This window comes from Xiphophorus hellerii, chromosome 4 (genome assembly GCF_003331165.1).
Source record: "Xiphophorus hellerii strain 12219 chromosome 4, Xiphophorus_hellerii-4.1, whole genome shotgun sequence".
In the NCBI taxonomy this organism is placed as follows: domain Eukaryota; kingdom Metazoa; phylum Chordata; class Actinopteri; order Cyprinodontiformes; family Poeciliidae; genus Xiphophorus; species Xiphophorus hellerii.
This window is the reverse complement of record NC_045675.1, coordinates 1,703,538-1,728,080: the sequence shown is the minus strand read 5'-3', so window position 1 is coordinate 1,728,080 and position 24,543 is coordinate 1,703,538. Positions and strand designations below refer to the sequence as shown.

The following is a 24,543-nucleotide window of genomic DNA, read 5'->3' as shown; positions in this document are numbered from 1 at the left end:
TGAATCCACACAATAATTCAGCGCATGAGTGACAACTTTTTTTCATCGCAGATGCAACATGTGTCTCAGTACAGCTAGCTTTGCTAGCATCACGTCCACAGATCTTACCTTTCTTTAAGCTTTCCTTCCAAGTGACGCTAAAAGTTGGACAAAGTCCCACCGTCTGTGAAAGCGAAGCGCTGCTGGTTTTACATGTCGTCATATCTTATGATTTATGCAGCTATTATCGATTAGTTAGACATCTTCTCCCGCTCAGAGGAAACCACTGCGCATGTCTGGAGCTCGCGTGCTAGTAAAGGGGGAGGCGATGGGTGACAACAGACACTAAGTCACGTTATTGCTTGGATTTTACGGCGCCACCTTAAAGTCCCTGAACTTCATATTTTAACGGACAAAAAGAGAGCAGTGCGACTTGGATGTAACGAGTAACGCGACACTTTTGTAGAAATGTAGTGAAGTAGAAAGTACAGATACTTACTGTAAAATGTAGTGGAGTAAAAGTAGAAAGTACCCATTATTAAATCTACTTAAGTAAAGTACAGATACATGAAAATTGTACTTAAGTACAGTAACGAAGTACTTGTACTTCGTTACTTCCCACCACTGCTCATAACTTGTGTTTTTACTTAAAAACACAAGTAAAGGGGCGTGCCGTGGTGGCGGAGGGGTTAGCACGACCTATATTCAGGCAAACGTAGCCTCTACGCGGCTGTCGCGGTTCGATTCCCGGACCCGTCGACGTTTACCGCATGTCTTCCCCCTTTCCTGTCAGCCTACTTTGAAAAAAAGGGACACTACCCCCACAAAAAGAGCCCTTGCGGGGCGATGTAAAAAAAATTAATAGATGTTGATTTAATGTCTTCTTCTACAACAAGATTAAAAAGTATAAATAGATTTCATGTCTTATTCTACAATAAGAGTTAAAAAGTAATAAAGTTAAAAATATGTTCATAAATATGTTCATAAATATAGATAAAAAGTGCTAAAAAATCTTTAAAAACTGTGAAATATGCCTTTAGTGATTGCTTTTAGTGACGGATTAAACAACCAATAGCTGGCACAGTCTGATTTCACATCAGCCAATAAGGTTGATTGTCCCGCCCCTTTAACTGCTGTGCTGAGATTTTGCTCAGATTGAGTCAGACACGCTTGAGAGCTCAGCGCTGACGTTTGTTTCCGCTAGTAGCCTGGAACATCTTGTCAAATTTGATGAAAAATCTTGGAAACCGGTAATAAAATAACAATGTTGAAATAGTTTCGCAAAATATATAATTCAAAATAGTAAATCCGTTTTTATTAAAAGACGCGGGTTGATAGCAGCTCACCGTGGCTGCATAGCAACCGTCTCTAAGCAACCGTGACGGGGGGCGGGGCGTCCTATTCAGGTACCAAAACCTCCTCAGCTTTCCTGCAGCTCACCTTTCGAAAGACGATTGCTTCCTGGGTCCTCCGACCTGAACAAGCTTCTTCTTTACCAGCGAAGTGTGAAGTTCAGAAGTTTACATACCCTGGCAGAAAAAGACAAACCCAATGACTTCAATCAGGTTTAAATGCTGTAATTACTAAGTTTTGTTCTGTGACATGAACAAACTAATATTTACCTCAGAAATTGTATATCTTTGTTATATTTTTCACCTAGCTGGCCCGATGAAGCAGGTAGATTATAGTGGATTATAATCTATAAACAAAACATAATAAGTCATGGCTAATGTTGCAGGAGTTTCTCAAAACACAAAACGTCTGGTTTCAGCTAAACTCCTCAAACTTTCCATGAACCGTTAGACACAAGATATCTACTGAAACATGCTAACATGATTAGCTGGTGATCTGCTTGTTCACTAAGCTAGCTAGAGCTAATAAACTGTAGCTAACGCCATTTTCAGGAGGTAACACAGGTAACAAATAAACACTGAAACATTTCTGCTGATAAAAGTAAAAATGGGAATTAATGGAGAAAAAATATTTATAATAAGAAATACATGGTGCCTTTAAAAAGCTAACAAAAACAAACTGAAAATATAGATTACAACTTTCTTTGTTTTAACTGACAGCCATCTTGGTAGGCAGTTGCTATGGCAAGAATAAACAAGCCACAACAATACTAGTACATTACAATTATTACTCATTTACAATTTTTGAGTCTTAAGCCTGATATTAAAAACGAGGTTTAATCAATCCGACTCAACTTTCAACAAGATTTAGAAATCAATAGTTATAGTTTTTATCTTTTACTTTGTCATGTTGTTTACATCTATTTATTATACATTTTCTTTCCCACTCTCTTTTTCCTCTGTACAAAAGAAAATAAATGTTTGACTAAACAAGCAAAATTAACTTTCCAAAGTATAGATATTGAAAAAAGTTCTCCAGATTATCATATATGGCAAGAATGTCAAACTCAAGGCCCGAGGGCCAAATCTGGCCCGCCATAGCTTTCTATGTGGCCCTCGAGACTCCAAATTACAGCAATAGGCCCCTCCAGTTTTTCACAAATAACCGGAAAATTCACACAGAAATCAACAAATCCCCACATTTTTCTGAGTTTATCAAAAGTTTTTCTCAAAATTGTCCAAAAACATTTTGGTTCAAGTGACCGCTGTCTCAGCCTGACCTGATGTCAAGTTATAGTCCATGACCGATAGAGCGATTAATAAAAGGTCACATTTAACATCATATATTAGAGCAAATATCATAAAAATTCCTTACGAATATTTCTAAATTAGTGCCACGAAATCTGTGATGTTGATGGCAGAAAACCACAAAAACAATCCTGGATGGACTGATTAGTGTGAAAAGATGTTCAATATTATGTTATTTTAAGGAACACTTTTAACAGTTGAATTGGTTTTTATCAATACGATCCGGCGCAACAGGAACTTTATGAACATTCAGATTTTGGCCCAAAATGGAAATGAGTTTGATGCCCTGATATTTGATTAAAAACGACTGAATCCTGGACTATTTTGAATGTAAACAAGAATAAAGAGGAAGATATTTGGTGGTGGAATGATGTCACTCCACCAGCAAAGGAAGATTCTGTGATGTCACTGGCGATTCAGTCTGTGATGTCATCAACTGTAGGATTGTATGCAACACAATTCTGCATATTTTTCATTGCTTGCAATATCACTGACCAGTTCAGACGCAAAGCTCTTTCAGGTAGTTTACCAATCGAGGATTTTACTGATTGTATTTAGGAGAAAATGTCTCATTATACGCCGAGATACCACAGTGGGATGATGGGACCCCACGCGAGAAGGGGAGGCCAGCAAAACCCCCAAGGCAGGTTCCCTCCTGCACACCCGAATGCCTTACACGGGGAAATCCACAGGCTGAGTTACCTTCTGGAAATGGAGAGAGCCGGGAGGTTTGAAGACAACCAGAAACTGTCCCACCTGGAGGCCGAGCTGGAAGAGACCAAACTCCAGTTAAAAAAGCAAAAAGCTCTCAAAGAAACGTTTATCAACCAGGCCAAAGACGCAAAGAGGGAACTTGAGAGACTAGAGAAGTTCAGTGATCCAGAAGTCCGTAACGCTGCGGTCATTGCTTCCAAGGTTCACAACAACGTGAAATACATGAAGAAGAAGAACTTGCAACAAGACTTGGAGGAGTTAAAGGTGGCCCACCTCCTCAGCCAGGAAGCATTTGTGGCTGAAATACAGGCTGAGAGGAAGAAAAGTCAGGGACTCCAAGAAGATCTGGACAAACTCCAGACTTCCTACGAGGAACTGCGCTCTGAGTATGAAGCAGCCGATGCTCTGCTGAGGCAGGAGGCCGAGACACAGAAGCTTTATGAAGCGAGGCTGAGTGAAGAACAACGACTGCTGGAGAACTTGAGAACCGAGAAGGACGACATGTTTAAAGAAATGTCCCAAAAGATTTCATTCCTGCAAGACGGCGAGAAACTTTTGCAGGACGAATTAAATCTGATCAAACGTTCATATAATGAACTGACCTGCAAATATGAAAGCGAAGTTTCTTCACTAAAACAAGACTTGGAAAGATGTCGGCAGGAGGCAACAGATGAGAAAGACGCCAACATGGAAAGAACGAAGGAAAATCTGCAGCTTATTAACAATCTGAGAGCTGAGAAGATGGAGCTCTTTCATAAAATGTCCAGAGAAATCACAGTTCTGCAAAAGAGAGAGAAGCAGATGATAAAACTGGACCAGTTTAACTTCTTCTACGAGGAGCTAAAGTGTAAATATGAAAGAAGCATTATGGATATACAGAAGCACCGTGAAAAATACCAGCAGAAGATAAACCCGGAGGAAACTGCTCTTTCAAACAGAGAAAAGAAAGAGAAGGTTATGCATGAAAGAAACAATTGTGAGCTGCAACAACAAGTCGAAAACCTTCAGCTGCAGATAAATCAGGAGCGAAAAGATCATCTGGAGAAATCAGAGGAGGACAAGGCTCGTTTAGACAACCTGAGAGCTGAGAAGGAGGAGCTCGTCCAAAACATGTCCAGAGAAATCACAGTTCTGCAAAAGAGAGAGAAGCAGCTGATAAATGAACTGGATCAGGTTAACTTCTTCTACGAGGAGCTAAAATGTAAATATGAAAGAGACATTATGGATATCCAGCAGCAGGCTGAAACATACCAGCAGGAGAGAAAAGCTCAGCTGGAGAAATCAGAGGAGGACATGGCGCGTCTAGACAATATGAGAGCTGAGTTTGCCGTCCTCCAAGATAAAACAACAACTGAGATTAAGTTCCTTCAAGACAAGGAAAGGAGTGTCCAGGCTGAGTTGGAGAAGATTAAGAGTTTGTACCTGGAGTTAAACCGGCTGTATGAAACTGATGTCACTGCATTAAAACAGGAAGCAGCAAAATACCAGCAGGAGATGAGTTGTACGATAAATGATTTGGACAGAGAAAGAGAGGATGTACTGCTGCCCGACACTCTGACAGCTGAGGAAGAAGATCTCCATCAAAAACACATCCCAGTTTTCAAAGAGGAGAAAGACTCACAGAACCAAGTCAACCCGGTTAAAGTCTTCAGTCCAGAGGTTTCTTCGGAGGAGGAACTCTCAGGAAAAACCTTATCAAGTTGTTCCACGGATCCAGAATCCACAGGAGAGACTGAGATCGCTGGAGAAACCATCCTGGAGGATTTAAACAATCCAGATACTAAAACCCTGCAGGATGGTCAAAAGAAAAAATCAAAATTTTCAATTTGGAAAAAAGTCCAAAACATTCTGCGATTGAAAAAGCCAAAAAAAACCCAAAAGATTGAAGACGATCAAGAACATGTTTAATGTTCTTGATTTGGATATTTAGAGGAGAAAGACGTGAGAGGTCTGTGAACGGGGCGCCATGCCACGCTCCGTCAAGAGGAAATTTAAAAACCATGAAGTTTTTCCCCATCGACTAACTAGAAAATAGATCCCTTCCCGACCCGATTGGAAAAAACGTGGGCAGCACGGTGGTGCAGCGGTTAGCGCTGCGTCTTCACAGAGACCATCTGTGTGGAGTTTGCATGGTCTCCCCGTGTTTGCGTGGGTTTTCTCCGGGTGCTCCGGTTTCCCCCCACATCTCCTAAAACATGTAGGTCAGGTCAGTTGGTCACTGTAAATTGCCCCCAAAACACTTTAAGAAACTCCAACCATGTCCAGTATTATTGTTAAACCTGTAAAATGAATTGAATTAGCCGAACGTTAGCCCTTTTCCCTTTGCTGGTTTAGTGGCAGACGGCTCAGTGCCGCAACTAGGCTCAATATTTATAGCAACGTATTGATTTAAGAATTAAAATTTCTTCTTTTAATAGTAATAATTTCTGTTTATTTTCACTGTACTTGTGCTTTTATGGTTTGTCCTTTAGTTTACCTTTTCTACTCACTTTTTATATTAAATTGCACTGAATTGTAGCTCGTTATTCTGTTTAAATCTGTATTTTAAAGAAGATTAGCAAAAGGATCATGCAGTGGCTTTTTTAGGGCGACTGTGGCTCGGTGGTAGAGTGGTCGTCTTGTGACCAGAAGGTTGTAAGTTCGATTTCAGCTTCCTGAGCCACATGTTGAGGTGCCCCGGGGCGGGGCACTTAGCGGCAAGTTGCCCCCCGACCTGCATGTGGGTGTAAATGTGTGTGTGTGTGAATGTGACTGTAGTGTGAAGCGCTTTGAGTGGTCAACATGACTAGCAAGGCACGACACAAGTTCAGTCCATTCACCTTTTTTCTTTGATAAATCCTGTTTTTCTTTTTATACCAAACATAAAAAAGCTGATTTAACAGGTTTGGATTTATTCAGGTTCCAGGATGTTAAATTAAGATTAGAGTTAATCTGTACATAATATTAGATGATAATTGTTATCATAATTTAATACTCCGGACCCTGAAGAAGCTCAAACTTGTTATATCTGGTTTGTTTGTTATAAGGAAAAAACAGGTTTTATCATAAATAAAAGTTACTGTGATCTTTCTGTTAGTCTTTATTTAGAAATACAGATTCAAGGTAGTTTAACAAACTTAACAAAAAAGTGCAATTTAACATGAAAAACTGTAGAAAAGGTAAAAAGAAGAACAATCTATGAAAGTATGAAAACAGAGAACTTAATCAGAAATTATTTCCATCACAGGAAGAAATCAATTCTTAGATGAACATTTTGTAATAAATATAAAGCTTTTGTGTTGTTGAGCTTATGTGTTGTCTGCTTGTATAAAAGAGAAGAAAAAGGGGCAGGAAATGCCTAATCCAGTTATTTTTTAACCAGCTTTATAGCTGGTTAAAAGAAAAAGTGTTTTATTTCTGATGTTACTTCTAGGTTTTGTTTGTCAACCTGGGTTCAATTCCCAGTCCTGGAGAATCTGCTGCATGTCTTTCCCTTCTCTCTCCTCCTAATTTCCTGTTCAACCTGTTAAATTACGGCCTAAAAAACTTTATTCGAGCCTAAAAGACTAAAAAAACTAAAACATACATTTCACCTCACAACTGGACCAACAGTCAGAATATGCTTCCCACCACATTGTGCTCGTTTCCTCGTGTTAAATAACAACTTTCTTCCTCTCTCTCATTTTCTCTCTTTCTTACATAATTAATAGGTTACTTAATATTTACACACACACACACACACACACACACACACACATTTACACGTCCCCTCCATGGGCTGCCACCTTATCGTGGTGGGGGGGTTTGAGTGTCCCAGTGATCCTAGGAGTTATGCTGTCGGGGCTTCATGCCTCTGGTTGGGCCACCCAATGCAGACAGGTCCAAGGTGAGGAACCAGAACCAAGTGCAGCCCAAAGATCCCTTATGATGAAAACGACCGTTGGAAACAGTGGTTGTACCCGCCCCTACATGAGGTCCCACCCTGGAGCCAGGCCTGGGGGCGGGGCACGTTGGGGAGCCCCTGGTGGCCGGGCTTTAACCCATGGAGCCCGGCCGGGCTCAGCCCAAAAAGAGCCCATGGGTTCCGGCTAGAAATAGTCGGACTCACTGCAGTGCATGGCTCTGGTTCTGGAGCCGGTCTCCTTGAAAGGGGTTGGATGTTCTCCCACCCTGGAGTTGCCCCTTGTGAGAGGCGCTGGGCAGGAGTGGGCTTTCTTGTTGCCTCCATCTTGGTGCCTGTACGTTGGGGTGAACACAAGGATAGCCTCTCCCTCTACCTACGGCTTTGGGTCGGGTTCTGACTGTTTACCCACCTTTTTAAGTCCTTGGAGGGGGTACTGGAGAGTGCCCCTCCTGGGAGCTGCCTTGTTATACTGGAGGGGTTTTCTCCGTTGGGTCTCTGGGCTCCCTTAGAGACGGGGTGAGAAGCCCAGGAATCCAGGAGTCACTGATGTGTTTACATATATCCAGGGTTTCCCCCAGGGTATTATAAGCCCCCTGACCTCCTGCATCAAGGTAGGAGTCAAGATGAAACCCCACTGCGTTGCTCTGCTGTGCAGCTCGATGTGAACTGCAGGTATAACATGTAGTTGTGCTTGAAGAGGAGCGTTGAGTGAGCGGTGAGAATGATTTATCTTTGTGAACAAAGAATCATGTTGCCCAGAGTGGCTCTGTGTCTGCGCTGTAAACTTTATGTCTGTGTCTTAACATCTTTTCATACAAAAACACGATGCTGAGGGAAGAAACGCAGTTTAACCTAATTTGGTTCTAATTACAAAGACAGGAAATCCACCTGCCACACATACGGCTGAGAGAGAGCGAGACGGGGAGGCCGAACAAAACCAAGCGATTCTTTATGTGGGAGGATGACAAATAACCTGACTGTCCCAGTGATTTTTAAAAATCATATTTTATAGGAAAGTATATTAATGTGGCAATAAATGGAACAATAATACCAAAGATGCATCTTGATTTTGACCTTGAATTTTGATCCAAACATCAAAAATGTCACATGGACTGTTTGGCATATGAGAGATTATTTTAAATACTTGACCATTTTCCAATGCATATACTGTAGCATATGACTGTAAAAATCTTTAAAATTTGGATGTAAACATAGAAATGTGCTTATTGAATACAACTTGATTCCTATTTACATGCATGTTCACATCTAAATACAAGCTGCTCTTTAATATTCTATCAATCAATCAAGTTTATTTGTTTTGCAAATTTCATCAACAAAATGGCAGATTAAAGGGCTTTAAATAATAAAAACACAAAAATATGTTTAATGTACAATTAAATTGTACAATTAATGTACAATTCATTCAAATCTTTACATTTGAACTGAATTGAAAACAAAAATTAAGTCATAAAAACAACATATAGTCACCAACTGAGGAACCAGAAACTAATATTACATTTTGTCATCATTGAAATCATCAATACATCCGATAAGTTGGTCAATAGACCTTATAACAGGGCCGCTTTTCATTGGCTAATGCCCATTTTACCTGGTCACGTGCGTGGCGTCTCACAAACACACTTAGCTTCCCGTTAGCTAAGTGCAGCATAAAGGCAGAACTGATACAACTTCTACACCTTGAAGCCTGCCTGCTACACAGTCTGACGTTAGCTAAACAGATCAATATGCAACGTGTCTGTATCTGACATACACTAAAGATTTTATTTTAGCAGAAAAGGCTTTGGACTAAACTGTTACTCGTGTTAGCCACGTTAGCACCAAGTACAGCTAGTCAGTCAACCATCGCTGTGTTCAGGGAAGCGCTGATTAATAATCGATAAATAAATATCAAGCCTGGAAACTTGATATCGTAACGAACTGAATGTTGTTTTTACCGTAATCTTTGCTCGTCTTGCGGGGCGCAGGCGGTTGCCACGGTAACAGATGTGCTTAAACTACAAAGAGAGAGAGAGAGTAAAAAGGTAGGAGTGGTTTTGAGTTGATCACCTGTTCAGGTTATTTTACCTTTGTTTCCCTTTGCTGTGGCTCATTACAGCCGCTGTAGTTTCTAACCGTTGGACTAATTACCTCGTTAGTTTGTGAGTTTACGTCATTCACAACAAACATCAAACAGAACAAATATATTTCATAAAATTTTAACAAACAAATGGCTTCTACCGCGGTAATTATGTGAAATTAAATTAATTATATTCCAACTTCGGAAGATTTGCCTTTACCTTTACAGAGCTCTTTGGTTCCTCCTATCAGTCTGTAGCTTCTCATATTGAGGGCAAAGTTCAGATCTACCATAACTGACTGACACCTGCTGGCCTCAGGTTTGCAACCAGCTTGTGACTGAGAAACCAGTAACCTCCTCCCAGTTGATGACATGAACTTGTTAGTTCCTCTGTCCATTTAGTAGCTGACATATTGTGAAAATCCGGTAGAAATGATTCACTAATCAGTCATGTTTACATAGAAACAACTTGTCATGTTTACATAGAAACAACTTGTCATGTTTACATAGAAACAACTTGTCATGTTTACATAGAAACAACTTGTCATGTTTACATAGAAACAACTTTGTTTGTGAGACTTGTGGTCAGGTGGGTTGGTTGTGGGCGGAGCTTGGTAAGGTCCATTTAGCTGACCTTAATATTTCCTGTGTTTGAAATGTTGTTTTCTGTAGATTATAAACCTTTTATTTAATTCCCTTGATGATTTGAGATTATTTTATAGTAATGATGAATGATTCTCCTTCCTTGGATTGTTTACATCATTTTCCTCTGGTTTTCAGAAAACCTGCGTCTCCTGCAGGAAATTACGTCCAGCGCTGCCTTTCAGGTTTTCTGCTTCCTTGTGAGATTTCTCTTTTTTATGAAATGTTTGCATTTTCAACCTAAAGGAAGCCATGACAGCCGACGGGTTTGCTTCTAAAACGTGAGGAGGAAAATGTGAAGCCGTGTGGAGGGTCAGCATGTCTGAGCGTTTCCTCTGAATTACTTCAAATCTGTCTCTTAAAAGTACATTTTACTACACTTTACTTCCTACCAGGGTAATATTGCTGTTTATTTTGCATGATATTGGAATCAAACTGCCTAAATTCCAACATTCACAGATAAATTTGAAATAAATGTATATTTTTATTAAATTGGACTGTGCAGAATCTCCCTGTTTGTACTTTTTCCTTGTAGCTTTGGTTGTGATTCTGACTCCTTTTTAGAAAACTGCTGTAAACAGCAACATTTTCTTTCAATATTTTAAATATTGCTCTTATGATATTGTTTATTCCTGTTCGTTTAATCTTACAGATTTTACAATTTTGTTCCCCTAATTCATGTTTTTTACCTGGAAATAACTCATTTTGTGTTTTAACCGTTGCACATCAGTTTAGTGTTAGATAAATAATTTCATGGATTATGGAGAAAAGTAGCAGAAAAACATGTTTAAACCTCAAACATATTCAGATGTATAATTTAGATGTATAATTTAATTTCTTTGCACAGGTGACTCCTTGTACTTCATTGCTTGGATTGTCCTCTAATGCACCCAGTATTTTATGTTGTGATTTTGCCCCTACAGTATATTATTCTTTTGGGGTTTTTTTGTATATTTTTACTCTTTCGTCTTTACATGTTTTCATTACCTGAAACTTTGCTGCTGCTACACTTCAGTTCTCCGACTGTGGGACCATAAAGTGTATTTTTATTCCCTTCTAACTTGGAAACGTTTTAAAATGGTGAAGGAATATGAAATATTTGCATCTAGTTTCTTTAAAATGAGTGAAAATACATTTAAACTAGGAGTACTAGGTTTTCGACTTCTCCCCAGACTTACTGAAACAGGGCCAAAAGGCCCTGAGTCCAAACTGACGACTCTGATGGCTCAAATTAGCATTCTTCTTGAATTGTAAATGTGGCCGTTGACCGTCAGGCCAGAAGGTAGGGATGTGAATAGTCCATGTTGGGGGTGGGTATCTATGATACCTACAACTAGTCAGTTTAGTTTTGAAGCATACATGAAGTGTTTTTGGAGAGATGTGACCTTTTGCAGCCGATCCATGATGTTGTGCTGCATTATCCAGGTCATTTTGCCAAATGTACATAGAGTTTGCAAAACATACAATCTGTTTCAAAAAATATGCAAAGGTTTTTCTAAAAGAAATGAGTAATGTTTCTCTTTGAAATAAAGCTAAGAGGGTATAAAATGACAGTTTAGAAATAAACTAACCAAATTAATTGTGTTGATCCACCTCAAAAAAATCATGCAAAAAGTGTAAGCAAAAGAATCTGGGAGACTTTGCACATGCAAATTTGCATGCAGCCTTTTGTGCTGTGGAGGATAAATAGGTGACTGCTTCACCTATTTAGTTCACAAGAACTAATGGCATTTATTTCAGTCATAATCTTGCGGGGGGTGACCAAGGTTCCATCACTATGTGACAGCTGGTCAGCAAACCTGGCAAACATGGAAACATTTATCAGGCATGCATTGGGGTGCAGGAGAGACGGGTGGACTTCCTGGTTGAGCTTGCAAAAAAGTTCGGTAACTCTCATGTGAGTGAGAAGAAGGCACACAAGGAGAAACTGCTTCGGCAACAACCTTCCACACCCAGCTCAGGCAAAAGGGCGAAGTGTCAGGTCAACCATCGATGCAGGATGCGTGTCCCGAGGCCGAAACATCATCAGTGACCCCTCACACCCCCACCATGGACTGTTCTCCCTGCTGCCCTCTGGAAAGAGGTTCTGCAGCATCCGGTGCAGGTCCACCAGGTTCTGAAACAGCTTTTTCCCGCTTGCCATCAGACTGCTGAACTCTTAATAGGTCTGCATGAGTTACTGGTTTTCCTGTAGAAGTTATCACACCCCTATTTTTCCAGTACTGTGCAAACGTGTGTACTGTTGCAAACGCATACTGACTATCGGTGTAAACCGTCACTTCTTTATTTTTCTTTGAGGAACCATCAACAAAAAGTATTTCACCTTGATCTAATGATAGATCTTTTAAATCATCAGAAAGAGCGACAGCTGCAACGGCTGTGTGTTTTGTATCTGTATACAGATAGGTCACTGTGATTTTAGCTGAAGTGACCTTGTTGAGCCTGTCTTCATAATTCTTGTCAGGCCCAGCCGCATTAGGATTTGCCACTTGTATCATAGGATACAGACCAGTTGTGTGTGGCTGACTATCTGACCCTTCTGACGGACAACATGGGGGAGGGAGATTAGGCCCACTGGGAGCTGTGGCTCCCTGCACCAAAGTTTCTCCCCAGTTCTTAGACCACTTAAAGTTTGCTTTTTGTGATCTAGTGATAGGCCCCTCACTACCTTTCTCCTCATATTGTGGGGGTGAGGGCTAGTTGGGGTATAGTTTTACATTTTGTACTATTTGTTTCTCCCCTTCTGTTTTGCTATTTTGGTACTTAGTAACTTCAGCTACTTCCCCTCCCCCTCCTGCTGCTCGCTGCTCCACTGCCGGCCTCTTCACACTCCTGAACCCCGTCTCATCATCCTGCCTTCTATAGAACATCAAATTTAATGATTTCTTTTCCCCCTCTTCTCTTTTTTGTGCTAATTCTAACCAAAATTTTACATCCTCATACCCTTCTTTGCGCATTTTCTTTGGGTTTGACTTCATTTTTTGCTTTATTTTATCCTGCAGTTTTTGTGAGTTTAGACGACCGTCAAAGTTATAGTTTGTTATCCATTTATCTAAATGTTTTATTTTATGCGGATCCTGATTTCCAACATATTTCCAGTCATTTGTTTTTAAACTGTCTGTTGGCTTATTCTTGCTTATACTTTTCCCCATTTTTATTTTTTTTTTTATAAAATTTGGCCCAGTTTTTTTTTCGACTCCTAGGGAATCCTATAAACTGGAGATCTTTTCAGTAGGCCAGCAATTAAAAATACCTGTAGTGGTAACCCCCGCTTCAACTCTCTCGAGTGGGGGGTTCTTACCTGTGCATCCAAGACAGGTTTGCTGGTTACAATCCTACTGTTTTATATGAGATAAAACACCAAGTGGTATTTATATCTCCAATCACACTCACAATCACACGTGCCGTTGTTGCGGAATTAAAGCGCCTTGCTTCGCCGGACTCCGCCATCCGTTCCAATTACAATTTTAGTGCCTGATTTAAATATTTTTATTGTTGATTAAATTTTATCATTATATATCGAATTGAGAAAATTTTATTATTTTTATTTTTATCGCCTAATTGATTAAATTATTTTATTTTTTTTTTCTTCCAATTTATTAAATTTTACTGCAGGTCTGCACCAGGCTCCGTGCGCCTTTTTCCACGAAATTTTGCGCAAGGACTTCGGACGTCCTTCACGGATTTTGTGCCCTAATTTTACCTGTTAGAGTCTAGAATTTACAGGGTTTTTCTATTCGCGCAATGACCCCCAGTCATTCGCCACACTTTTAAACAAGAATCCACTCACCCTCTGTCTCTCCCTCGGAGTCGTCAACCGTCAGATCCCAGCAGGCAGGCCGAGCGCCAGCCCTTGAACAGGTTCTGATAAGTTTCCACTAGGAAACTTGCCGTGCGCACGGTCTTTACTGGGGTCCACCACGCCTGCCGGAATCTTTCCGGTATATTGACATCCGGCTGCGAAGGACCAAATAATGTCAGGACACATTAAGGACACATTAAACAAACACAGGAAAGACAAGAGAGTTAGATTCTTTGTTTCTCGCGAGGAGAGCAGACAGAGATGTGCTTTCAGTTACAAATCTCCAACTGCTCTGAAACACATCTGCCTGCTCCTCTATTTTATTGCTTTCAGAGTCCCTATCACAGAGAGCACTGCAACTTTAAGGGGTGGGGTCAACAATTCATCACATGGTTGCAGCGCTAATAACATTCACTATCTAGACACATGTTATCTACACTCTAGATCCTTTTGCTCCAGGCACGGCGTCAAATAGGACACGTTGTATAGCCTCAAAGCAACGGCTTTGTAGCACAAAGAAGAACAAAGCAGAGTTTATTGTAGGACTGTAAAACTCTGCTGGGAGCAACTAACACCTCCATCTCCCAGGGAGTCCTTAGGAAAGAATCAGAGTTATTTAACACACAGAAACTTTACTTATACTAAGAGTAAAAGAGAATAAGCATATAAGTAAACATTATCTAAATGTAACTACAAGGCTACATGATACAACGAATATTTGATAATACTAATAATACAATTTACCCAACACAGCACTAAGCCCCTCCTCCTGGCTCTGATTGGTTATTGCTGATCGGTAGTGGTGCATTTCTTCACACAGCAATAGTAGCTCAGGAAGGAGGAGATAAATGTTTTCACAGATTAACGATTCTTGTTACACTTTGACCACATGGTGACACTTATAACAAATATGGAGAAAATATAATTTAGTAAAAGTTACATCCTGCAGCTTTAACTTGGACATTAATTCTGTTTATGATTCCTGGGAAAAATATTCTGCTGTCTAAAAGAGAAAACCCAGTCATGATAAAAAATAGGAAATGAATAAAAGGAAATGATCTGCCAGGCAGGAATCCTCCCAAAGTCAGCAGCCTGGAGTCACCTGGAGTCGCTGAATGCATTTAAAGTATTTTAAAAATATTCATTTTTCCTCTTCAGATCAGAGTTTTGTTTCCAGTCCTTCAAACATCTGGATGCTGCAGCTGCTGCAGGAAAGTTCCAGCTGGATTTGGGCTTCTGGATGTTTTCCTGTGGCCCAGCAGATCTGGTCCGACAGGCTGCAGAGCTGCTGGGAGCCGACGGCGTCAACACCACGGACCACCAGGTTGGGCTTTTTTCTCCAGGAAATTTAGACCCAAAAACTAAACATGTCACACAAGCAGAAACCTAAAATATGAACACATGAATTTTAAACACTTGAGAGACTTTAATAACTGCAGAATTAGATGTCAGTGATAAAGTTTGGGAAAGATGAAGGGACTTGCAGAGTAAGTACCTTCTGTAGATTAATTGGACACAATTGGAGCTACAACATACAGTGTTAAAAGAAGTAATCACCCTCATTTATGTTTTAGCCTTTTTATTTATCAAATCGGTTCTGACCAACAAAATTGGTCTCTTTGGACAAAAACAAATAAGAAAAAAACCATTAGAAGTGCAAGCAGTTATTACTGGTTCCTCGCCTGACCCAGTAAGTCCTGGGTAAGAGTTTACTCTAGATTAGGAGCTTTGAGTGAAGACACAAGGCATTTACTGTGTAAACCAGGGCTTTATGTGGAAAAACAAGTTCTGGTACTTTTCTTAATGTCATACAAACTGACACAGGAACATGGATATTATCCTTATATAGACCCATCTATTGATCTATAAATAATTTTAATACACAGAAAATACAAAGAATAAAGAATAAAGTTGCTTTTTGAATCAAATCCATACGGACCAACCATGGAGTCACTTAACAGCCTCATGGCCACAGCACTGCCAAAGCAAATGTAGACAAATCTACAGTAAAACATAAACTATCTGAAAACCAGACACCTTTAACCTGACAAGTGGATCCCAGCAAGGCCTTCAGCTGGTGTAACAACAAACTGGTCCTGCAGTCAAACTACCAGTGGCAGCAGCACTGAGCTGCACCAAGAAGCTAACAAACACTGAAGAAAAGGAGTTTCCTGATTCAGCCATGCAGCTTTTAAGATGGATATAACCTTATAAAGGAGCAGTTGATTCCATATTTCACATTTTTATTCATCCATCACATGTTTTATTTACACTTCTGATTAAAAGTTCAGACCAAACCACCAAGAAGCAGAACTAATGAGGAAAAACAAGATTTAAATGTTACTATTGTTAGAAATCAGTTTAATTTGATGAACAGGTTGAAACATTGAATGCAGGTTTAAAATTGTTCATCAATAAAACAAGAAAAAGGAAACAAGATGAAACAATCAGTAGAGCAATGAAATAAACTCTGAGATAAAACAATTTGATTTGACTTTATAACTAATCAGAAGCAGAAAATAACTGATTTCCTGCTGAGGATGTTTCCAAACTCTCCTCTCCAGCAGCAGGACTTCACCTGCAGAGTCACTCAGATTCATCTTCATCATCTTCATCATCTTCATCAGATCAACGATCAGCCTGATTAACAGGACAGATGATCAGAGGATCAGAGTTTTTACCTCCATCATTTTTGCAGGGACTGAAGTATGGGTAGAGTTTCTCCTTGAAGCAGCAGCCAGTAAAGGAGTAGATCAGAGCTGCAGCATCTACATCATAAAAGGAGACCAGACCCTCCTCATAATCCACAAACACCCCCACCTTCTGAGGACCAGGATGGAGATGGAGACGGACTGAAGGTCCAGCACAAGCTTTGTACTCATATCCATTTCTCAGCACAACAGTCCAGAAACCGTCCTGAGGTCTCAGTGTGATTTGTCCCTTCCTGTTGATGGATTCTCTGGCCACTCCTAAAGTCCACTCAGTCTTTCCTTTAACCTGAACCTCAAAGTAAAATCTGCCTGAACAGAAACTCTGCTGTCCTAAAACATTAACACACTGATCAAATCTCTCTGGATTGTCTGGAAGATTCTTCCTCTCGTCTCCATGTTTCACCTGTTTTCCATCATCAGACAGGATGAGGTTAGGATGAGCCGTATCAGGATCCAGAGTCACATCAACAGCAAACTGATGGATCCTCTTCATCTCAGCCTCCATCATCCTCTTCATCTCCTCCTGCAGCTGAGCCACAGCTCTCACCACAGTCCCCTCATATGATGGTGGATGAACTCTGACCTCTGTCCAGGTCTTGGTGGGTGGAGCATCTTTCAGGGAGGAGAAGCTTTGGAGGAGGTGGAGGTGATCTTCATCCTGTGAGAGCTGCTTGACCTCAGAGCTCCTCTTCTTCAGCTCAGTGATCTCCTGTTCCAGATCTCTGATGAAGTCTTCAGCCTGTTTCTCTGTAGTTTCCTGTTTGTCTTGGATCTCCTTGAGGAGCTCCTTCAGGCCTCTCTCAGCAGACTCTATCAGAGCCATGAAGACCTGAACACCTCCAGCTTTCTCTCTGTCTGCAGCATCTTTACTGATCTTCACCGACTCTCTGATCTCCTGGATCTTCAGTCGTCTCTCCTGGATCATCTCCTGAACTTCAGCCTCCGTCTTCCTCAGCTCTGCCTTCTTTCCTTCAGATTCTTCTCTCAGAGGAACAAACTCGTGGTTCTTGTGGTCTAAAACAGGACAGACCAAGCAGACGCATGTCTGGTCGGTCCTACAGAACAGCTCCAGAGGTTTATCGTGCTGCAGACACATCCTGTCCTCCAGGTTCTCCACCGCCTCCATCAGCTGATGTTTCTTCAGACGTGGAGCGGTCAGGTGAGGCTCCAGGTGAGTCTGGCAGTAGGAGAGCAGACACTCCATGCAGGACTTCAGGGCCTTCAGTTTGGGTCCAGTGCAGACGTCACAGGGAACTTCTCCTGGTTTGGCAGCTTGTTGCTCTGAGCTGCTGCTGGCTTCCTGCTGAGCTTCACCTCTGAACTGATCAACCATCTCTTTTAATAAAGTGTTGACTCTCAGCTGAGGCCTGGAGGCGAAATGCTTGTTGCACAGAGGACACCTGTAGGAAACATTTATATCCCAGAGCTGAGTGATGCAGGTTTTGCAGAAGTTGTGTCCACATGGTGTGCTGACTGGATCAGTGAACACATCCAGACAGATGGAGCAAAGAAACTGATCTTTAGACCGCAGGTTGCTGCCAGAAGACATTTCTGAACTCTGAGGACAAATCAGGGAAACTTCAGTTAAAACAAGTTGATTAAGGGGCATTTATTTTAGTATGTAGAGATTTAGAGGCACTTTGATGGACCGAGTTGAAAACAGGAGTCGTCACAGGAAATATTAGAAAAATAGTTTGTTTTTTTTTCATTTTAACCCAAAGATTCATAAATGACAAAAAGATAATCTGAGCTCATAAACGAGTTCAATGAAACAAAACTGAACTCAGGCAAAATACAGACAAACATCACTGACCTAACAAAGAAATGACACACAGGGTGAGCTGGCTGATCAGACCAGTTAAGACACAATAGGGGAAACTAAACATGATACCATTACTAACAAATAACAGCTAAGTTTGACTGAACACCCAAAAATGAAAATCAAAACTATTAAACTTTAAATACTAATATTTACTTAAATTCAAACATTTATCTAAAAGAAGAAAATGCAAATTCCCCCATCAACATAGCAACACTTAAAGAAATGAACAGCAAACATAAATATCATAAATGAAACTAATTAGGATGAAAATAGAAACCAAAACATCGATACAAGAACATGGCAATAATAATACAAAGGAACAAACTAATAATCAGGGCTGAAAAATAAACTGAAACTTAACATGAACCGGCAAAACCTGATGAGGAAGGAGTAAAAAAACTGGCAGAAAACAAAAAGACTAAACTAGAATAAACAACAGAAACTATTCAGGAATAAAAACACCAGAATAACTTAGGAAAACAGACCAACCAGGAAGAATTAATAATTCAACAACTATAAACTGTTATCTGCTTCCCTTCAGATGATCCACAAGAAAAGTCTTAAGTTTTATAATTTCTGTTGGTAGAAACCCAGTAAACCAGTTTCTGCTGAACTCACCAGTATCAGTCTGTAGAGAAGAAAATCATAAACTCAGTTTGAAGGAAACAGGGAGGTTTTACTCCACAGCAGCTCAGGCTTTGACCAACTTTCACTTTCATTTCTGGAGAGCCACGTTTTAATCTCATGACTCTGTTGCTCCTCCCTGAAGTAAAAGGAAGGGAGAAGCCAGTCACTTTAAAGGCTGAATATTTATGCAGTTTATGTTCGATATTTGTCATTTTGTATAAATAGGTTTTCACTTTGACTTATTTTGTTGTAGATCATGATTGATTTATTAAAGCAGTGAAAGGGCAAAACATCAAGGAAGTGATTACTTTTAGAGGCACTGTGGAAGTTTGTCTTTCTATTCTTTAAGTCCGTTTGGAGCCAGGATGAAGCAGTATGATGATGTTGGTCTCTGTTTGTCTCTGGCAGCTGCTGCTGGAGGCCGGTGCAGATGTTGTAGGTGGCGTCCTGCTGGACGGACAGCAGAGCTGCGCTGAGACGCCGTGTTCTGACCCGGTTTTAGGAAACGTATCGCTGTTTTTGGTCCCGTCAGGTTCCGGTAGATCCTCGCCGATTCTCCAGACGACGTCATCCACATCAGTCACATGACCCACAGCACCTTCCAGGTGGGAACGGGCCTGTGGATCCCGACAAAACCGGGTCAGGATCGGGTTTGTGTGGTGGTGATGGAGGCGGTTTGTTCCTGTGTTCATGCAGATGATGATGATGATGAGCTGTTTGTGCTGCGGAGGAACTGAAGGGCTGCAGATCGCTCCGTCTGGAGCCATGAAGGTTTGTTTGGTTTTCTACTGGATTTACGTCTGGAAAAAAGTTTGAGGTTTTTATTTGAAAGGTTCTGATTTGAAAGGTTCTGAACTTTAACAAGGGCTGCGTTCACACAGCAGGTCTTTCAGTTCAGTTTTTTATCTGCATGGTTGTTCATTCTAATAATTAAATAAGAATTAAATAAGTGCTGCAGCTGCTGCCGCCGGCCTCCTTCTTCCAGCTCCACGGTCTGCAGCGATGCTGCGAGGCGATGCTGTGAGTGTGTACCGGGTCGCCATGGTACCGAAACACAAGTCCAACCCTCCAGAACCGCAGCAGAATGTTCTGAAGCTGACTGGATGAAGCTTTGATCTTCTGCTCAAAACCAAAGAGGCGTTTTTATTTCTGGACCTCAGTGAAACGTGTTCTCTCTGAACCAGTTCCTATGGATTCGGTTCTGGTTCTCCCTGCGTCTCTGCAGCGTCACACAGCGGCTGAGCTCTGCCGGTTCTGTGAGGGATTCTTCCTGCAGAATCTGGACCGGCTGCTGGACAGAGAGGACTTCCACCGGCTGTTGCTAGGCGACACCAGTAAGGGAGGGCCGTCTGGGTCGGGACGGGACCAGAACCCGGACCTCCTGCCGGTTCTGAGGAGCCTGGAAGCGGCGCTGATCCACAGACTTTCTGAGCTGCATGTTGCATGTAGAGGGCAGAAGTTCTGACCGGATGGACCGGATCGTCTCTGGTTGGTACCACAAACAAACATCTGGTTCTACTTTTCACATCTGCATTTCATCTGAAGCAGGTTCTGATCGGTAAAATATCTACAACATAAAACCCGGTTAAACCTCCAACCGTCCTCTAATGACTCTCTACTGTTACAGTAAAGTTTCCTTCTGCTTATTACGTCTAAACATTTTAATTCACACCTTTATTTTTCATTCAAGCTGCTCCTTTTCCATGTTCATGAATGGAAAAGTTGCAGCTGCAACGATTTTGCACCAGTTTGAATTTATTGCTGTTTGGTATTTTAAATAATCTGAATTATCATCATGGTTCATGAAAGATGACCCAGCTGGTTATTAGGTTTACTTTTACACAAAGCGCAGATTAATAAACTACTACATAATATTAACACTTTAAATGTTGGGATCAATCACATCGTTAACAATCCCAGTTATTAGAAATAATTTCCCATCGTGCCGTTTTCACTCACTCAGTTAAAACTGAATATTTCTGAATAAATAAACTACATGAAGTATGAAACCTGCCAAAGTCAACAGATTTATTCCTTTAGCACTGAATTTGTTCACAGTAACATCACAAGGGAATACATTGCCAGTGGTTCTCCTGCTCCGAGTCCGTTCAGTGTGCTCTGGATTCCCGCGGTAGAAAAAGCGAAGGATGGAAGGTATTGCTTTAGGTTTCCTCTGAACCGAGTCCGTCTCCGAGAAACATGAGTGATTAGGATGCAAGTTTACTGTGTGCTTACAGTAATCAGATATAAAGGGGAGGAAGGAAGAGGCTGGCAAAAGAATGAATTAATATCAAAAATAACAAATCTGAAGGTAAAATTAATGAGAAAGCTCAGATAAAAAAATGCATAAAAACCTAGACACAAAAAGGGAACGGGTGAACATTTCAACAGCGACATGCAAAGAAAAGACGAATGCTGAACATGCAAACAACCGTACGAGGTCAAAGGTCAAAGCTAAGATCAGGAATCCCCCTGGTTTTTTAAATAAGCTCGTCAGGAAAACTGCTTCTTTACACGATGAATGTTTGAGTCTTCATTCGCCCAACAGATGGGGTTTCCTCCCAAAGAGGCTAAATCTACATTCTTAAATACAACAAATCAGTTTCAAACATATATTACAAAGTTTCTCTCCTCAAAAAAACAACAAGAAAAACAAACAGGGAAAAGAAAAAATAAATTAAAAATGACAAAAATATCTTTAAATAATCAATTTCAGGAACATTCTCTACATCTTTGATATAAATAACTGATAAATAGCGCATGAAAAATGCATTAAAATAGAAAAATATTCAGAGCAGTTCAGTATCGTCTGAAACCTGCAGATAATACAAAAAATAACAAAATGTAAAAAAAACACTTTAATGTAACCGAAGTGCTGTCGAAAGTGCAACATAACAGAAAGACATTTTACTAACAACGTGGTCACACCAGAATCGCTCAAAACTAAAATAAATTAAAAACTGTAAAAATTATTATATAAACTGTATGATGTCTTAGAGTTGTAATCTGCTGAACCAACAGCAGAGGGCGCCAGCTGCAAAAAATATCTATTTTTAACAGAAGAACAATATTTCATCCAGTGCATTTATGTATGTAGTGTCAAACAGCCAATAATGGCCCAGAATGTCACCTTTTCTACTTTAATAATTGGACCAGAAGGTGGCGCTAGCATCAAGGATGTGTTCACTGAAGCTTAATGTTTCTCTAAAGATAAGCCTTACAGTTCTAGGCTCTAGTTTAATAAAGTTTATGAAAGATAAATCCAGTTTTTAAAAAATCTTTACTTTGAAATTTAAATTTCTCTTCTATAATCAGTAAAATCATTGTTTGAAAGTAAAGAAGAAGAAAAGTTTTTCAAATTCATGCTGCAGTATCTATCGGTCGTAAAGAAACGCCAGGCTGTCCTTAGCATGTGACTGAGCGACGACGGCTATGCTAACCACAGACACTGGAAGTACTGAGGGTGAGATGTTAACTTTGCATCCAACAAATTGTTCATTTTAAGATTCTGCGTCTCATCAGACTTAGAGAACTTAAATTGAGACATTCAAGTTCTCAATTTAATAAATTGAGTTAGAGTTAAATTCTCTGTTTAAGTTCGAGAACTTAAATTGAGACATTAGGAGAAAGATGGCGCAGAAATGAATGGCAGGCTGTCAGAATTAGCTAATGGATCAATCCCTTTCTGGTGTGACCACACCTGAAAATAAATACAAATCAACTTAAAACCTAATGTCACAACACAGATCATCAACTGGCCTGTACAACAGAAGAGATCATTCATCTTTAGAACATCACGGAACGCCCCGTACTATCCTGGGTCGCCAGAATCAGCCACAAAAAACTCAACTTTAAAAAGAAACCAGAGTCCGTCCCTCCGTCCGCCTCCGATTCAAGTCAGGAAATCCCATAAAGGAGTCAGTTTTGTAGTTTTTTGTATGTACATGTGGGGAAAAGTGGAAGAGAAAGGATGAAGAGGAGGACAAACATCACTGTCTTAAGGCCTTTTTTTCCTTTTTACAACTCTTCTGAGATGGTCTGCGTTTGGTAATGTTGGGCGAAGTGGAATCAAAAGGGATGCTCCGCCTTTCCCTCAGCGTCGGGCTCGGTTCGGCGGCGGTGGCGGGCCGTGAGCGGGCTGCAGCTGAGGAGCCGTCGAGGTTAATAGCTATTATGGATGATCCCTGGTGGCAGAGACAAGTCAAGCCATCACACATGTGAGGAGGACACAGAGGGACACAAGGGAGGGACAGCAAAGCTACATTTGCTACTAGTTCTTAAAATACTGATCGACTTTTAAACTGAGCCATTCCCATTATACAGTACAAAATTTATAGGCAAAAAGTAGATTTTTTTTAAACTTTCACTCGGAGCTAAAGGGTAAAGTTAGCAGCTCTCTGCTTCTTAATGACCTGATTCCTGCTTTTCATCTAGTCATGCACAGCTACTGCTCCTTAAGGGTGTTCCTGTGTCCTGTTGCTGGCGGCCATCTTTGTTTTGTCTTTGCCTGGGGGGCATTTAGAGTCATTGGGCGGGGTCTGGCTGGGCCTGCTGCCGGGGGCATGCTTGGTGGGGGAGCTAGTCGAGGTAGGGGCGCCTGGGGAGTGCGACGCTTGGATGTTCTTCTCGTCTGAAAAAAGCTGTTTAATTACGTCAAAGAAGTTACTCAACGGGCTGCCTACACAGACGGGAAGAAAAGAAAAACAAAAGGAGAGAGAGAACAAACAACAGATGAGCAATGGGGTCAACATGAGGAGAAGAAGAGGAGGTGATGAGATGAGGAGTGGAGCAGGAGAAAAGGAGACCGACTCCTAGGCCAGGAAACGGTTTACAGTGAAGCAGATTTAAACCGTTACCTGTATGTAAATAATCTGATCACTGAGCTGGCAGGTCAGCAGATACCAGAGGTATGTCATGAAACATCAGGCGGTTGCTGAAGCATCCTACAGTTAGTGACGGCCTCCAGACACAGTGGCTCTCTCTGGAGGTTGATGGTGTTTCTTTCGGGTCAGCATGAGAACCAGGTGGTACATCGATCTCTAAAGACGTTTTCCCTTCCGATTGTCCAGTAGACTCGGTTTGATTGGGATCCAAGGTTGCAACATCTGTTCACCTCCAGCTGCTGTAGTTCTTTCTCTCTGCTCTGAGTCAAACCAACCAAACCTTTTGACCAACCTGTTCCCCTCCTGACCTGTGGGGGCGCTGCGCCAAGAACCACTGAAGGAAACGACACAAGAACCTCCGACGAAAACACGGAGCACAACTTCTTTCTTCACCAAATGGAAACAAAAATGGAGTGGCGTCAGATTTTAGGCGACCAGAGCTCGACTACGCGTTCCCACCTCCCCAAATGCATCAGACTTTCCAGACAGAACAGAGCTGGTGTGATGCTCCCTCAGAGGCCTGATGCTGGAACTAAATGTGGCTAAAAGTCAACTGGAAGAGACCCAAATTGCTGATTTTTGTCTAGTCAGTGAATGCACCATACCTAAGTGCAACGGGCTGTGCTAACTGTAACACTCTTCAGTGTGGAAGTTGTTACTACAGGAAGAAAACTCAAAGTTTTCCGTCTCAGTGAGATGAAGTCGGAGGAAGATGCTTGAATCTGATGTTTCAAGCAGCAACA

General features: G+C 41.1%; 2 protein-coding genes and 1 long non-coding RNA gene across 3 annotated transcripts in view; 1 reads left to right on the top strand and 2 right to left on the bottom strand.

The window, feature by feature from the left end:
• Positions 1-15,983: 15,983 nt before the first annotated feature.
• LOC116718625 (E3 ubiquitin-protein ligase TRIM21-like) lies at positions 15,984-19,018 on the bottom strand. Its single transcript, XM_032560770.1, has 2 exons — positions 18,909-19,018; positions 15,984-18,026 (listed from the first exon to the last, which is right to left on the bottom strand). The coding sequence occupies exon 2, from the start codon at positions 18,015-18,017 to the stop codon at positions 16,386-16,388; it is 1,632 nt and encodes a 543-aa protein (XP_032416661.1). The 5' UTR covers positions 18,018-18,026; positions 18,909-19,018; the 3' UTR covers positions 15,984-16,385.
• A 346-nt stretch (positions 19,019-19,364) lies between these two features.
• On the top strand, positions 19,365-21,665 carry LOC116718630 (uncharacterized). Its single transcript, XR_004338962.1, has 2 exons — positions 19,365-19,688; positions 19,903-21,665. It is a non-coding gene; the product is annotated as an uncharacterized LOC116718630 (long non-coding RNA).
• Positions 21,666-22,535: 870 nt separating this feature from the next.
• LOC116718629 (serine/threonine-protein kinase BRSK2-like) overlaps positions 22,536-24,543 on the bottom strand; it is a 99,705-nt gene continuing 97,697 nt past the window's right edge. Inside the window, exon 20 of the mRNA XM_032560775.1 lies at positions 22,536-23,595. Within this exon, the coding sequence (XP_032416666.1) occupies positions 23,372-23,595 (224 nt within the window). The 3' untranslated portion in view covers positions 22,536-23,371. The remainder of the gene's footprint in view (positions 23,596-24,543) is intronic.

Coding starts and splice junctions, on each gene's coding strand:
- LOC116718625 (XM_032560770.1), bottom strand. CDS start 18,017: ATGTCTTCTGGCAGCAACCTGCGGTCTAAAGATCAGTTTCTTTGCTCC.